At 38.5% G+C, this 15,124-nt stretch overlaps 2 protein-coding genes across 4 annotated transcripts in view; both read right to left on the bottom strand.

Annotated features, from left to right (window-relative positions):
* PLA2R1 (phospholipase A2 receptor 1) overlaps window positions 1–15,124 on the bottom strand; it is a 177,778-nt gene that overhangs the window by 90,196 nt on the left and 72,458 nt on the right. The window lies entirely within an intron of this gene.
* Window positions 1–15,124, bottom strand: part of LY75 (lymphocyte antigen 75) — a 46,950-nt gene that overhangs the window by 24,534 nt on the left and 7,292 nt on the right. For all 3 annotated transcript variants that reach the window (XM_086615375.1, XM_086615376.1, XM_086615377.1), the window contains 11 exons: window positions 14,566–14,754; window positions 13,748–13,905; window positions 12,708–12,818; window positions 11,392–11,480; window positions 10,870–11,042; window positions 10,492–10,688; window positions 9,010–9,152; window positions 3,177–3,258; window positions 2,540–2,611; window positions 1,009–1,132; window positions 90–125 (listed from right to left, as the gene is read on the bottom strand). In XM_086615375.1, the coding sequence (XP_086471501.1) occupies window positions 90–125; window positions 1,009–1,132; window positions 2,540–2,611; window positions 3,177–3,258; window positions 9,010–9,152; window positions 10,492–10,688; window positions 10,870–11,042; window positions 11,392–11,480; window positions 12,708–12,818; window positions 13,748–13,905; window positions 14,566–14,754 (1,374 nt within the window). The remainder of the gene's footprint in view (window positions 1–89; window positions 126–1,008; window positions 1,133–2,539; window positions 2,612–3,176; window positions 3,259–9,009; window positions 9,153–10,491; window positions 10,689–10,869; window positions 11,043–11,391; window positions 11,481–12,707; window positions 12,819–13,747; window positions 13,906–14,565; window positions 14,755–15,124) is intronic.

Below are 15,124 nucleotides of genomic sequence, written 5' to 3'. Positions count from 1 at the left end.
GCAGTAGTAAGAGAACAAAACTAATAAAAGATATAGAGTATTCACAACTATATAAGCATAGCAGAAGAATATGCAAAAAGTCCATTTACCTGGTATATACCACTCAGGTGTCTTTGGAGTGCTACCTGTCCAGAGGGAAAAAAGAAATAGTCACTTCAAGTTCACCTTCTAACAAGACCAGTCACCAGTAACAGAAGTGGTGTATTGTACTCAAGTTTCTCAGTACGCATGATGGAAAGAATAAAAGGAGAAGAAAATCGTATACAGGTTTAATAGTTTAAAATAAACTGATGTAAAACTAATGGGAGTTTTGCATACCTCAGTCTTAAACATCTGTGGTTTTTTTTTCCTCCCAGGAAGAATACAAGCATCAAAAGAATTATATCTACCTGCACCTCCCCACAAGAAGAAAGTTTAATCCCAAAAAAGTCTTTTAATGAACAACCAAAAGGTAAAAGCCTACTGGATTACAGCGCTTTTCATACTGCATGAAAAAAACCTGAATCTTTGCAGGTATGCCATGCCATCCTTTTCTCCTCTGTCTCACTACAGTGAGGAGCTAGTACACCAGTTTTACCAGAAGGTGGCTAATTCACCTAAGGTTGAAGCAAACTGTACACCCAAGATGTCTGTGATCATTTAGTTACAATTATCACTAAGAAAGGTCAAGTGAAATCCACAAATGCTGCAACTCAGTGGCTTATATCACCTCACCTAATAAGAAGCCACTTCTCACTTCATGGGACAAGGAAGAATACGGGAGCACTGATACTGCATCCTCCTCATGGTCATTTTCCGATATATCTTTGAACATTCTAAGTGCATGTCTGTTTGTATGCAACACAGATGAGACATCTCACGTACTGACCTCTTAACAGTTCAGAGAAGAAATGATCAAATATTTTTTGCAAAATTTGTAAAGTTTCTGTTATTGACCCATAATGACAACTCAGTGGTAATAAATAATAAACTCTTTTATATGAATAAATGGATGTAAATGCAGTTTACCTTTTGTTATCTGGCAGACCCATTCAAGTTTAGCTTCACAATCAAAAGGCTTGAAGTAAAATTCCAGGTCTCTGCCTTCATGGAAATAAAATCTCCAAAACGATCTCCGTGAAAACTGAGAAGTCTGTATAAACCAGGAACAGAGAACTGAGTTTGCATGGCAGAGGCCTCTGAAAGTAAAACGAAACTACTGGAAAGGTACTTTGGCAGTGTCAGAATGTGTTACTGCGGTGTGAGTCGTATGCAACTTACTTTGCAAAAATGAGCAGATACAACTGTAACTCTTCAGCTACAACCCTCCATGCTAGCCAAGCAATTAGGTAAAGGGCTTAAAGGTCAGTCTACATACAAGAGTCCCTTCTTGCAGTGTTGTTTCTTTGCTTTTTTTTGCAGTGCACAGGATCTCATCAGTGCTTATTATTGAATTATCTATTGCAACTTGGTGCCCTGAAATGATTCTCATTTCTGCTCAAAAGAAGCAATCATCTAAACTGGCACAGAAATAATTTTGTTCAAGATTATTTCTTACAATCAAGCTCAAAATCTAACTTCACTCTTGCAAACCTCTCCAATAAGAATAATTTTTTATCATTTAGTGAAAGAACATGTCTATACCTAGCAAGTAGGGGACAGAGGTTACTGTATATCACAGTAAAGTATCCCTTTCAAACCACTCTCCTCTCGTCTTAAAATTTTTAGTAGTTTAATGCTGACAGCTTCTTGGCCTAGGGTCATGAAAACAGGAGAAGAAAATGAGGGGAAATGGCTATGAACAGAAGCAAAGGGAAGCAACTATCCTTTTCTTCAGTAAATCCTAAAAGCAGAGGTGGTTCTAATTGGGTTAAAAGAAGGGATGGTACTGGAATAATCTTATAAGAAGTCGGGTGATGCTTCAGAAAAGTTAAAGGCCATTTTAAAACTCATGCCATCAAGACTAAATTAAGCAACGAAGAACATAATTAGGAATTAAGCAGAGGCCTGACATTTTGAATTAGAAGCCAACACAGCACTTACAGTCCATTTCACAAGTAAACAAGAAAATACACACACTAAACACAAACATATGCTCTATCCTGGCTACTGCATTCCTCTACTTCAGGTTTCAAACATTTTCTTAGTTTGCAATTCAGAAAAAACAATTTAGATTTTAAAAGTTACTGGTAGAGCTCTATTTGCTTTTTCATTTTAGATTCCATGTTACATCCTTAAGTGTTACGAGTAACATACAAGAGATACATACTATGGCATTATGGAACAGAGAATAGCGTTGTTACTAAAATATTTTGCAGTTCAAAAGAAGTCTTATGAAAGGTTATCATTAGCACAGAACTTAGGTCATAAAAAACTGCTTAAATAAGGGAAAATTGATAATAGGTGTAGACCGATAAAGGGAACACTAGCAGCTTTTTCATTATGCAAAGAAAACACCTCAGCAGTCAACCTAAATTCAATATATGGCTGACAAAAGTATTTTTTCCAAGTACCTTCATGCAAAAATATGCATGCTGCTATTAAAAACCTTGAAACTCACCTTTAATGCAGCACAGTCTCTTGTGTCATATTCATCTTCCAGATAATCGAGTGGCATGACAACACTAGTTACCTACAGGATGGACAGGATTAAAGAATCATTACTTTACGACTATTTTTACTATGGTAATCCCCAGACGTAACCATTCAAACCCAGGATTCCATTATGCTTATCACTATTAAAATGTGTTAAATGGCAGTTACTGGATCAGTTTTGAGTCTGCATAGCTGTTATTATGGGGAAGGAGAGGGAAAGAATTCACAATTTCAGGCAAATATATCAATTACAGTAAGGAAGATAATTTTGGAGAAGACTGACATCAAGGAGATGAACTGATACACCCCTCCCCTCTGTTGTGGCATGAAGACGTCTTGTTCTCTTTGCCAGCTCTTAGATGCTTACTACTTACTCCATTTTAATGGAATAGAGACAGAAATCAGGTTAACGTTATTAAAGGTATGTTTTTAAATGGAAATCTGCCTGCACGGTAGCTCTTAAGTGCACAATCTTCTTCTGAATTATTCATCTGTTCAAAGATCTGCCATATTTTAATTAAAATATTTATCAATTTACTTTCAATCCGGTTCAAGATGAAACAAATCAAGATATGACGTTTACTGGTTAAAAGTTAACTTACGGGTTTATCATCACTCCATTGCCAGGTTCCCAAAGAATCTGGACTCCTCTTATTCATTCCAATCCATACCCATCTGTCATTGCTGTGAATAAGCAAAATAAAAACTGAAGCCAAGTATATGGTTCAGCTCATGTCATGGCATTCCTTAGGATCAAGTAGCAAAACCAAAGGTTAATACTGCAAGTTGCAGCAGTCCAAAGAAAATGGGCGTAAAGGCTAGGGCCTCTTCTGCACTTTTCTTTAAGAAGATGTGTAAGTTGCCTTTCCCTGACCACAGAGAAAACGAAATAAATCAGATAATTCCTTTGTTTGCTGCATCGCCACTTCATCAGTTGTCACTGGATTTAAGTGTCTTTTCTACGCTTTTCTTCCAGAATCATACACACAGCGTTTATTTGGCTTGTTTCTCTTTCTCTTGTCCATCCCAGGTCATCTCTCACTATAGCTTAAACATGCTCTTCCTCAAACCACACAAAAAGTTCTACTCATACAGAATAACTGGCTTTTATTTCCCTTAAGTTTGTCAGTGATATAAACAAACCAAGCATGGGCACATATTTCAGTTAAGCACATTCATAAAGAAGGCAGAGACATAAATGAGCACATAACATCACTGACTCTGATGCCTGCATAAAAGAATGGCAATATAAATTTTACTCCATTTTACAGGATAACAGTCAGAATTGTATTTTTTTCCTAGATTTTCCTTGTTCATTTTTCATAAGCAGGGGATGCTTAAATTCAAAATGTCAGCTATGCTCCAAGACACAAAGTTCCCCCAGATGTTGATTTACAATGTAAATACTTAAACCTGCAGTAACAGCCTTTACCATACTCTTTGCTATTGCTTACCAACCTAAAGATACTGTAACAAAATTAAGTACATGCTAGTCAAACTGCAAGGTGAGTTTTGTACTGCAACCTCTACTTCTCAAAGTATCCCTTTTGTGCTGGGTACTGAAGTGTTTGATAATCCACTCCACTCTGCTGCCCCACCCAATAATGGCAATAGACTCTTTTCTGAGTTTACTCTCGCTGAACAACAGCGTCAGCTGGGAGCAGCACAGAGGAGAAAGACCATGAGTTTTGTATGAAATCATGGACTATGTGAAACTCTACTGCAATAGAGCTGTGGAAAAGGCACCCCCATCAAGGTGGTCCGACAGCGATCGTAAAGTATTGACGTCACAGTACAGGGCTCTTGAAAAACTGTATCAGGAGTACTATTCCACAAATTCATGTTGTACCAAATACAGAGAAGGAATATAGGATATTTGAGGAAATGAGAGTTTCTGTTATTAACATGAACTAAGGTTGTCTAACCTTGACAAAGAAAGACAGGGAAAGGATATAATTATTCTTTACAACACGTTAAGAGACTAAAGCCCCAAGAAGAGGCGCTATTTGAGCAAAAAGAGCATTGTGTCTGAAGGAACCACAACTCGGAAATAAATTTAGGCTCAAAATTGGAAATAGATGTCTGACCAGCAGAGGTCAGAGTTTGGAAAAGGCTCCCAAAAAAGCAGCACTGACAAAGTGATTTTAAGACAGAACTTGGAAAGTTTATGAAAATCACTTTATTACATGGAGGGACAGACTCAGACCCAGGCTTACCTCCATAAGCATTGTTACAGAATCACAGGACAATGTTGAGAAATCCTTTTGTAAGACTGTGCCACTACCTTTCCGCACATATCACCATAAAGATGCTAAAATTGAGCCTGAAATGGTTGACAGTACAGCACCAACAAACAACAGTTTAGCCCGGAGTATGCAGGCTAAGTACACGAAATTCAAGAAGGGCAATAGCATTTTATTTGGTAGGGTTCCCATTAGGAAGAAAAGCATCAGCCACCAACAAATCTCTTTCATTTTTTGTTGTTGTTTTTTTTTTTTTTTCTCTCTCAACTCCAGTATTAATTTTCTGACATTGGTGTGATAGTGTGATTACACTAGTGTGATCTTATCATACTGAATAGTCTTTAGTCTTTTAATGATATCACTAAGCAGCCTTTAAAGAGCCTAAATGCCCTGTATCACTCCAGAGGGAAAACTGAGCCAAACATTCACAGCTGTCAAGCAGCTAAGTGGCTCTTGGCAATTTGCCTTTAGGATTTTATTTTTCTGTGATTGTTCTTTCCAATTATGAATCAGACATTGCTTAACCCTGCCCTCCTAATCATCACCTACAGGCTTAGTGCAGTTTAAGCAATTGATCATCACAGAGCAATATCCACCAAAAGAAAATTTGAGACACTCATTTCAAAGGGATCTGCAGTAATTACCTGAGGAACTACAGCAATTTTTCAAAGTCTTTCAACTTATATTTGAGTTTTATATAATAAATAAGTTTTTTTAAAAAATTAAGTCTGTCAGGTCAAGAATTTCTCCATCTTATCTCCCGATTTACAATTACTGGCCTGCAAATGTAACGTTTTCCAGCTGACTGGGCACGTACACATTAATGTACATTTTTTGCTTCTTTTGGAATTGTTCAGAGATGACCATGAGCAATTCAGTAACCGCTACACTATCCTTGATAGCACTTTTAGGCTTTAAGTAAAGCCTTTTAATAGCCCTCTGAAATTATACTATCACTTCATCACAGAAAAGAATTCTGCCAACTATATTAAGACAAAGATGAATAAAACTCTCTATTGCAACTAAGTTTGCAGCAAGGAATTCGCTTGTACTTTAGGCACCTGTCTCCTCATTGTGAAGCATTTAAAATCCATCCTATAGACTGCTTTCAAAATGGATTTATCAGTGCCAGAGTAGTCTTTGAGCTACATTCCTGGAACAGCCTCTAAAATCTAGATCATCCTGAGTTTTAACCTAAAAAATAGGTGCAATTTATGCCTTACAATGAACTCCATGCTGATTAACAATGAAAGACCTTAAATCAACAGCAGTGTCTGCAGAATACTGGTGGCTTTTCTCTCACACAGAACTAGAACTTCATAAGAGTCAATATTGCGCAGGAGTGGATAAATACAGTTTAAACCAACGTGAAAAGAATATAAACCAGTAATTTTTCTACTGTCATATTCTAACTGCTGAAATAGAAAAAGAATTTTTTCTGTCCCTTAAGTCAGCTCCAATACAAGATTGTACCAGCCTAAGTGAAGTTACTGTGGTTTGTATTCAACCTAGTTCTTGACAAGAGGTAACGTGTACATCCGGGCCAGTGCCCCAACGGTACAGTTCAATGCACCATTTAATTTTAGGCAGTGCTGGCCTAAAAGTACATATCAAGCACGTTTGACCCCTTGCTCTTCTCTCTGTAATAGGCTACTGCCAGTAGCTGAATCCCCATCCTGCTAATCACCTACTCTTTAGCAGAAGAAAAGAGAAGCTGTATTAATGCAATTACTACAATTTGCATCTCAGCCTTATTGCTGTATTGGCCAGGTGTTGAGAATAAGATCAGTCTTTTCTTGAAAACTCAAGTGTTAGTGACTCCTTCAATTCTAGATTCAGAACAATTACAGAAGCAGAGCTGTGCATACAAAAGGCAACTGATGTCTTTCCAGTAAGGTGTCCTCATTGAAATGTTATTTCTATTCAATCCAAGCTATTACTCTCCTTCCATCCAGCATCGCTGCCCGCTATAAGCTGCGGAACGCTCACAAAAACAAACCTAAAAGAAAGGGAGTAACTGAACCAGATCTGTTCTGCCTGTATCATGTCCCTCTTGCAAAGTGAAAAGAAGTTATCTCCTGTTTCTCCCAGACAGGGGAAGGTTGGCAGGCAAATTTTATTTTCCTTTCCAATGGCAATTGCCTGACTTGGCTGGAGCAATTCTAGCTCTTATTTGCCTCTAAGGTGGAATCTGAGTAAAGAACAGAATGGACTAGGCAAGCTGCCCTTTTCCTGGTGAACCAAGCTGACTTTTGCTGAAGTTTAAAAACAAACAGTTCTCAATGAGTCATCAGAGAACTCTGCAAGGGAAAAAACCTGAAACCAAAAAAGCCAAGGTGTGGCTCCTTCTCCAGGCTAAAACGAATGCACCGAATGAATACTTTAGGTCAGAGTTTGCATTGAGTAAATGTAGAGAACATGGACAAACTGCATACCAGCACACTCCTGCCGCTAATCACATTTAACGATTTCTCCCAGTTACCTGAATTATTTGTTCTTGCTGAAATAATTCACTTGGTTTCTTCTCTCCTTTCTCAAATGAGCTTACTGCCAGACAAGCTACTCTCAACACTTGATCTCCAGAATACTTTATATAATCACCACCTCTGAGTAATTCAAAAGCATAACTAACTAAAATACTTCATTATATTATAAAAACAAACATTATTTAAAAGGCTTCAGGTAATATGAAATATGTAGCTTTTCTGTTCAGGAAGTTCTGCAATGCTTGAAAAGGGATAACCCAGATGGAAATGTTTTGGGTTATATTTGACACACGCAGTTACTGCAACACTGCCTGCAAAGTCAATTTACACTGGGCTTAATATACGGCCCCTTATTTAAGTTCTGGTAGAATAATACTGAAGTACTGGGACTTTCCTTCTTCCAGGCTAAGTTCAAGTTTTCTGAAATATGGGAACTGCAGGAGCATCGTGTGTCAGCTGACTTCCTGGAAAGACAGAAGTGGTCTCCACTTTTAAACTCCTAACAAAAAAAGCAGCCATTAACTACAGTTAATACCTCAGACGGTCTGCAAGCTGAAATGTAGTTCCAAGTATTTGCAGGAAAATAAAATAACTTCTCTATTCATGTTTAGTAGGTTAGGTACACTAAACCAAAATTCATAATTGAAAAACAGTATAATAAGATCTACAGCTAAAACTAATTTGTGCACTAATTATTTCAGGGACTGCAGTCACTTCAGCAAAGGAATCACACATGGCTTTTATGCAAGCTAAACCGTCTATATATAGAACACATAAGTTTGTTTTTATCTCTTATTAACATAAACATTGAGTAATTTTCATGACTTGTGCACTTCTAAAAAAAGTTCATTGGATTTTCAAGAGGCATCTCTTCAGTCATCAAGTTTTAAAATTTAATCACAGTGTTCTACATTGGCAGCTTCTGAAATAATCCCGATTTAATTTGTTGATGAAAAAACTTAGATCATTAACTGGAAACATTCGAGTGTAAGCTGCCAAGAGTTCTGAAAACACAGGCTGCCAATCAAAAAAAAAGTATTATACAAGGATCTGACATCACACTGATGCCTAATAAAGCTTTACAGCGACAGTTCCTTTCACTAAAAATAAAGCCTTAGACTCATACATTATGTAGCATTTAATTTGTTGGTACCAGAAAACTCAACACACCCATCTAATGCCCATATAGTGTTATTGCAGTTATGCCAAATGGGATCCATGCCAACCAGACTGCTGGACACTACATTATTCACGTTTTCAAAAGATAGCACCCAGTTTAGTCAGGAAATGTTTAATGAATAAACATGAGACCTATCTGAAAAACTGAAATAACAACTCATCCCTAAAGAACGTAACAGTAAAGAATAGGAGTTGTGCCAAAATTCAACATAAAGAAGGAAACACTTACTAAAATAACTCAGACTTAAATTCGTGTAACGGAAGATGCTCAAAGCAAATCTCTCTTTCCCTGCACTCCCTCTAGCAATGTGAAATATTTGCCCAAGCTGTACTCCCTTGACATTTTCCAGGAAGGCAGTGACATGACCAGCAGTTCAAATGCCACATCTAGCCATTTTTGCTGTGGGAAACACAGCCACTGTACACTCTCTCATGTTTGTCATTTGAGGTCAGCAGGAGCATTTGCAACCTGCAAATTGCAGAATGCAACTGAAATAAAAAATTTTAGCCCATGGTTAGTTTGTTACCTGATTATTTTTCTCAGGATAGAATGAAGCGCCTTGATTTCTTCTGAGTGACTAAAACTAGGCAGATGGCCTCCGAGCGCTTCACAGAACCTTTCTGCCTCTTCCCAGGTCCTGGTTCGCAGCACTCTTTCACTGTGGAAGAACTTCACAACAGCCAAACATCAGAGTAGAAAATGACACAAAGTGACAGCATTTTTAAAACACTCCAGTACTACTCAAATACAGCCACCCTAGGCAGGAATGAATAACTGGTATTTCAGGGAGAGAGCTTGACTTCTTAACAATTATTTTACTTTTTTTCAGTTTGTTTGACAACAGCCAGATTCTGAAGTTTAGCTGACAAAATTTGTTTCAAACACAACATATTCCATATGGCAGGATTTCTCTGTTTTTCTTTACCAGAATGATTTTAAAAAACAACACCCAACTCAATCCTAAACTGCAAGCCAAATTATAGGTTTTAAGAGATGTTGTTCTTTCAAATTTATGGTGAACTGCAAAGCCCAATGTTCACTGAAACCCGGCCCGTTTGGCTGCTGCAGGTGAAGAATGTTCTTTGGCACGCCCTTTGCCACCTGTATGTATGAGCGCTGCACATTTGGCTCATACACCTCAGCTAACACGTCCACTTGATCCCCTTGACTTCAGTCCAAGCCAATTCCCATCAGCTGGACCTCTCTGCACAGACATGCTGCACTTGGTCAACAAGAGTTTTGGGGGAACTGCCACGTCAGCTGTCACATGCCATCAGCTATGGTTTCCCCACTTTGCTACACGAGCTGTTTGCAAGACACAGTTCATTGCAGATGCTGAGTCCAGAAATAATGAACAAACAATCCAATAAACAGCATCAGTTTTAACTTGATTTGATTGTTAATAGGAGGGTACAAACCTGCATTTCTAAATACAAACTTGTTTAAGCCAATCCAGCTAACAGCATGGCTGCTTACTTCCACTATTTACTTCAAAAACAGTAAAATACGATTCAGGCTGCACTTTTTTGATAAAGTTTGATATCCACATTGAAACCAGAGAAAATTACACCTCTCCTATCTACACTCTGAAGAGTATAGAAAGGAAATGAACGAGGGAAGGCGACGCAAAGCATTTTCCTTCCCTATTCTGGTGTTTGCATGCCAGATGATGGCCAGCAGGCTAGGATACAGACATGGCATCCTCCGTCAGCACCAGGCTCCTGAGATAGCAGCAGAGGGCGAATGCTGTCACCCTACTCATCTCTGATGTGCAGAACTGGCCACAGAGAGAGTAGGGAGAGGCATGCTGCATCTTTCAGGAATCGGCAGAGGATGAAGCATGAGAACATCTGGAGGCAATCAACCTAAATAAACATGAATTCCTCTTCCCAGTGTAAAACATCTTTGAAACATCCTTCAGAGCAGCTATAAGCCACAAAACAGCTAATAACACACTTGCTGCAAGACAGTAATGAGCAATTAACATCTAATAGGAAAAATATTATACCTTGTAGCAGGCAAGGCCGGATCCATTGTGCCACCCAGGGGGACAGGGATCAGTTGGCTTTGGGAGCACTTCTGGCTCCTTGGGCAGCCCGATGTATTTTTTGCAGATAGAAAATGCTTTAGTGGTTTTGCAGTCCTTGGTTTCCCACTTTCCAAGAGACTTTCCACTGGGCATGGCCACACATCCTCCTGAGAACTCTAAGATTTAAGCCATCAAAGACACATTTAAAACTATTGGCTGTTTTTCAAAAAAAAATTACAAAGATTTCTGAATTACTATCTTATTTCATCTATGGAATTGTATAACATAGTACTCCAATGCTAGCTCAATGTAAAATGATAGTATTTTAATGGGGTTTTTTTTAATTGTTAAATTTACCTGGTTGCAAGGAATTCCAGTTAGTGTATGTCACAGCTTCAGTTTTTTCCCCATCCACTGTACCCCAGGAATATATTCCTGATTGGCTAATATCCTGCAAACCAGTCCAGAAGTATTTTTCTTCAACTTTGGTGTGTTTTCTGATTAGACTGTTTATAAATTCTTGCTCAAATCTGAAAATTCAGATAAATTTGAGTCAATATTTGAACGATATCTGAAACTATTGAGCCAATTTGAAAACCAGGCATGTTATTACATAGGTTAGTTCAAGTGGTTGTCCAGGCAGCCCTATATTCAACACGGAGTCAGCAGGCTGAGAATTCACATACTTGCAAGAAAGTTTTACACTGTAGGTTTACCGTTGTCACACCATGGAAAACACGGTTTGCTAGTTCTCTGCAAAAGCAATTCTGTCTCTATTTTTTCTTTATAAACCACTAACTAGCATACAGAGGTTTCAATCTCTGTATCTTCAGGATCATACTGTGAAACAGGCCCATAAATTACAGAGATGTGCTTTACCTGTTCATCACTGTGAGATTGCACTGTGCTCCAAACGAAACTTCCGTTCTATAAATCTTGTAACAGTAGTTTCCATGTCTCTCCCATCCCTGGTTAGAGAACAAAAAACACATTTATACATAACAACCTAATTTAGGCATTATCTACAGGAGAAAATGAATCATTGCTAACATTGGTTGGTGCCCACAAGCTGGCACAGCATATACAAGACAGACATACAGTGCATCACATACAAGGTCCAGTATCATCAACTCACATATTCACAGTTTTAAGAAATAATGCAATCACGGGAATAAAATACACCACTGTTTTAGCTCAACTGCGCAGAGTCTTCTGACTGCTATGTGCATTTAGAGAGAGAAACACAAGGGTGACAGCCTAGCCCTATTCAAAACAATGGGAGTTTTCATGTCGCTCCACCAACACCAGGAATCAGAGGAACAATAAGACAGCATTGCTTGTGCTTCTTTACTTCTGAAAAACATATTTTATACTGAAAATGTGTGAACTTATGAAATTCAAGTCTTGTCCTCTGTATTTATGCTGAAATTTCAAGGAACATTAATGTGTTACCTCTTTGCTAGCCTACCAACGCCACTGGTGTCTGGACAGCACAGAAAGCTGTAACTCTACATGCTGGCAGTCTCTGAAGAGACAGAGTAAAAACACCCTGAGGTTGTACAGAAAGAAAGATAAGGGATAAAGATGTTTCCGGTTGCAGGCAATATGCCACACAAAACTGAACGGAAAAACTCGGAAGTAGCTAGTAATACCATTCCAAGGTTGCTCAGAACAGAGAAGACTTCTTTTCAAGCCTTATTGATGCTGTAGCATGTTACACTGTAAAAAACCACACCCAAACAACAAAAAAACCCACGTTTATTCAAGTCAAAGAACAAAAATGAGAGCCAAGTGAAGTGTAACAAATCTAATCTCAATTATCAATCTCTGCATATCTCTATGTTGCAAAGTGCTTATCCTAAATTTTAAAACAAACTTAAAGCAAAAACCACAAAACAAAAGGCATTAGCAATAACATATTCAGTAAAAGCATTTTTTTTTTCAAACAAATAAATAAGCTACAACATCTCCTGCATCCAAGCTCATAATACTTTCATCAATAAACAGAGTGGTAACACATCCAGAGCCTGCTTAGGATAATCTGAAACTTGGCCCATACTATATAAATATCCTATTTCAGCTACAGTGTTCCATAGACTTTACTGTACAGGCAAGAAGGAAATGGGAAGTAGAGGAAATAAATCATTTTATGCAGGTTTCTGAAGCAAGTGAAAGAAATACAGACTTCCTATTACCTCTTCCAATGAACAACTTTTATCTGACTTTGTTTCATTCAAAATCTCTCCTTTTTTCTTGCACACATATTTCAATTTTTCTTCACAGGATTTGACTCTCCACTGTCCCAACTGTGAGAAGGAAAGGAAAAAAAAAAAGTATTCAAAATTCTAAAATGTTTCAATTTCTATAATGCAGGGGGTGAGTTTTCCTAAGGTAAAAAGCCAAAACGCCTCTAGCAAAAATACTGAGGGCAGGATGCCCTGGATTATATGCAAAGGTGCATGTTTGGAAGGGAGAGAAAAATCTGACAAATGCAGAGATGGGAGGATACTGGATCACATCCGAAACAGGAAGAAAAGGCCAGGGTGGTGCCAACTCTCTCAGATCAGGGAGGTAATGGGTACAGGGGGTGTGCTCAGCTTACTGTGGAAGCAGTGATGAGGCAGCTCAGAAGTGGACACATGAGCTCCACTGTCATCCTGACAGTACAGAAGGCAAACGCCTGCCCCAGTTTTCTACTAAATCTGAGAGATGGGATACAGCCTGCTTCCCTCTCCACTCATCTGTGACCTGCATCCTCCCCCCATCCCTTGCTTCTTCTGTACTGTATCCCCCGACTGTCCTCCCCTCTTCTCTTACCGAGGTATCTCACTACCTATCCTCAGATAGGGTGGCCCAAATTGGTCCTGGAGAGGACTGAAATCAGCTTTTCCTTTCAACAGTTTGGCCCACCTCCTTTCTAGCTCTCTGCCACAGACACACAAGAATGTGGTAACCCAAAACACAGAGTGACAAGGACAACTGGGTGGTGGCCAACGTCAGTGGCAGTCTCAGAGCTGTGAGCTATTTCTCCCATTCTTTGCAGTACACAGCTACCAAGTGTCAGCTAAATAATTTTAAGAAATTTGCTTGTAGAAAAATTATCTGTATTTTAAAGATTATGCCAGAAATTAAATCAGTTATCTGCTTTACTCTCCTCCTTGACTTTCACACACACACACATCAATGTTGCCTCTACTATGATGGAAAAAAAAAGCGCCAAACAGTGTATTCCTACCTCGCCTGAATATGACACACAGTTAGGAGTGCTGTTAAAAGGAACTTTCGGTTCATTCTGATCCCAATATGTAAAAACCACAGTGGAGTGATCTGACCATTTGAACAAGGTCGGTACATCTTCATTCCTGAGACCCATCCACATTTCTTCTTTAGCATCTGTAATTTAAAATTAGGACAATACTATAATTTCAAAATACTAGAAAGGAATGCAAAATCAGCAAAATTAAGTTTTTATCGCTATACTACACAGCATAAATGCCACGATTTTTTTTTCTTAGAGTGAGAAAGGGGATTTGAGACAAGCACAATGTATTTTCCTTATCTTGTTTCTTAACTTGTATTCATGAATATGAGTAAGTTTCACAGAGAAGGTAACAAACAGAAAAAAAAACATCCACCCAGAAACAATGAACACACAAGCAAAAAAAGCTCAACCAAATTTAATTTTTAGACTGCAGACAAAAACATACAGCCAGAGAGTACAGATAACGTTGACCCGGTAGTGAAAATATTGGCCCAACTATCTACCATTGTCTTTGAATGAGAAAATTAAACACAAGGCATTAGGCAACAAGAAGTAGGTTAGCCCAGTAAATAAATAATTAAATTAAACAGATCAAATAAAAAAAAAAGAGCTAACACAGAGGGCCTGGATCTGAGAGCAACACTCGGTGCTGGCCTAGGTACAAGCTCAGCATTAGCACGTTCATTTAAAAGCTAGAGGTTATGACAATCACACGCTGTAACATGGAAAGCAGTCTGTAATTTATGGTGCACAGTACTTGGTCCTTAACCTTTACAAGTACCCCAACTCACCATCGTGAAGCTTTGTAACAACCAGTTCGACATCTGCTAATGAGTGTATGCTGATGAGGTTACTCTTATTTGCTTTGCACGACTCAGCTGCCATACTCCAAGGTACCTGGTTGTTCATCAGCATGTAGCAAAAACCATTGTGAGGAAGCCAGCCCGAATCACAGCGAGTATCCAAGTGTGTCCAAAACTCTAATAGTGAAAAGAAACGGAATCAGAGGCTTTTGTTTTACATTGGCTAGTGCAACAGGCTGACATTTTCTTCATGTTTTAAATCCGGCAGCACCTTGAAAACAGCCAGAAAGCAGCAGTCAGAATGTGTTCACATCTCTTCAGGGCTAATGTTTTAATAAACAGTTACAATTTAGCCAAGCAAATAGACTTGACTGAGCAGCACTATGGCTATCAGTAATATTTTGGGGCCACGATGCAGGCAGAAGGAGAAAGAAGTTAGTCAGAGTGAAACTAAAAAGTCAGAATGCATTACACTAAGATGGTCTCAGTGTAAGCAAAAGGTTCAGAAGTAATAGTCAGCAAGATTTCAAAAGCAATTAAAGGCAAA

The sequence above is a fragment of the Tauraco erythrolophus genome, chromosome 8 (assembly GCF_009769465.1).
Source record: "Tauraco erythrolophus isolate bTauEry1 chromosome 8, bTauEry1.pri, whole genome shotgun sequence".
Lineage (NCBI taxonomy): Eukaryota > Metazoa > Chordata > Aves > Musophagiformes > Musophagidae > Tauraco > Tauraco erythrolophus.
The sequence above is the reverse complement of the archived record's forward strand: the minus strand, read 5'-3'. Positions and strand labels throughout refer to the sequence as shown.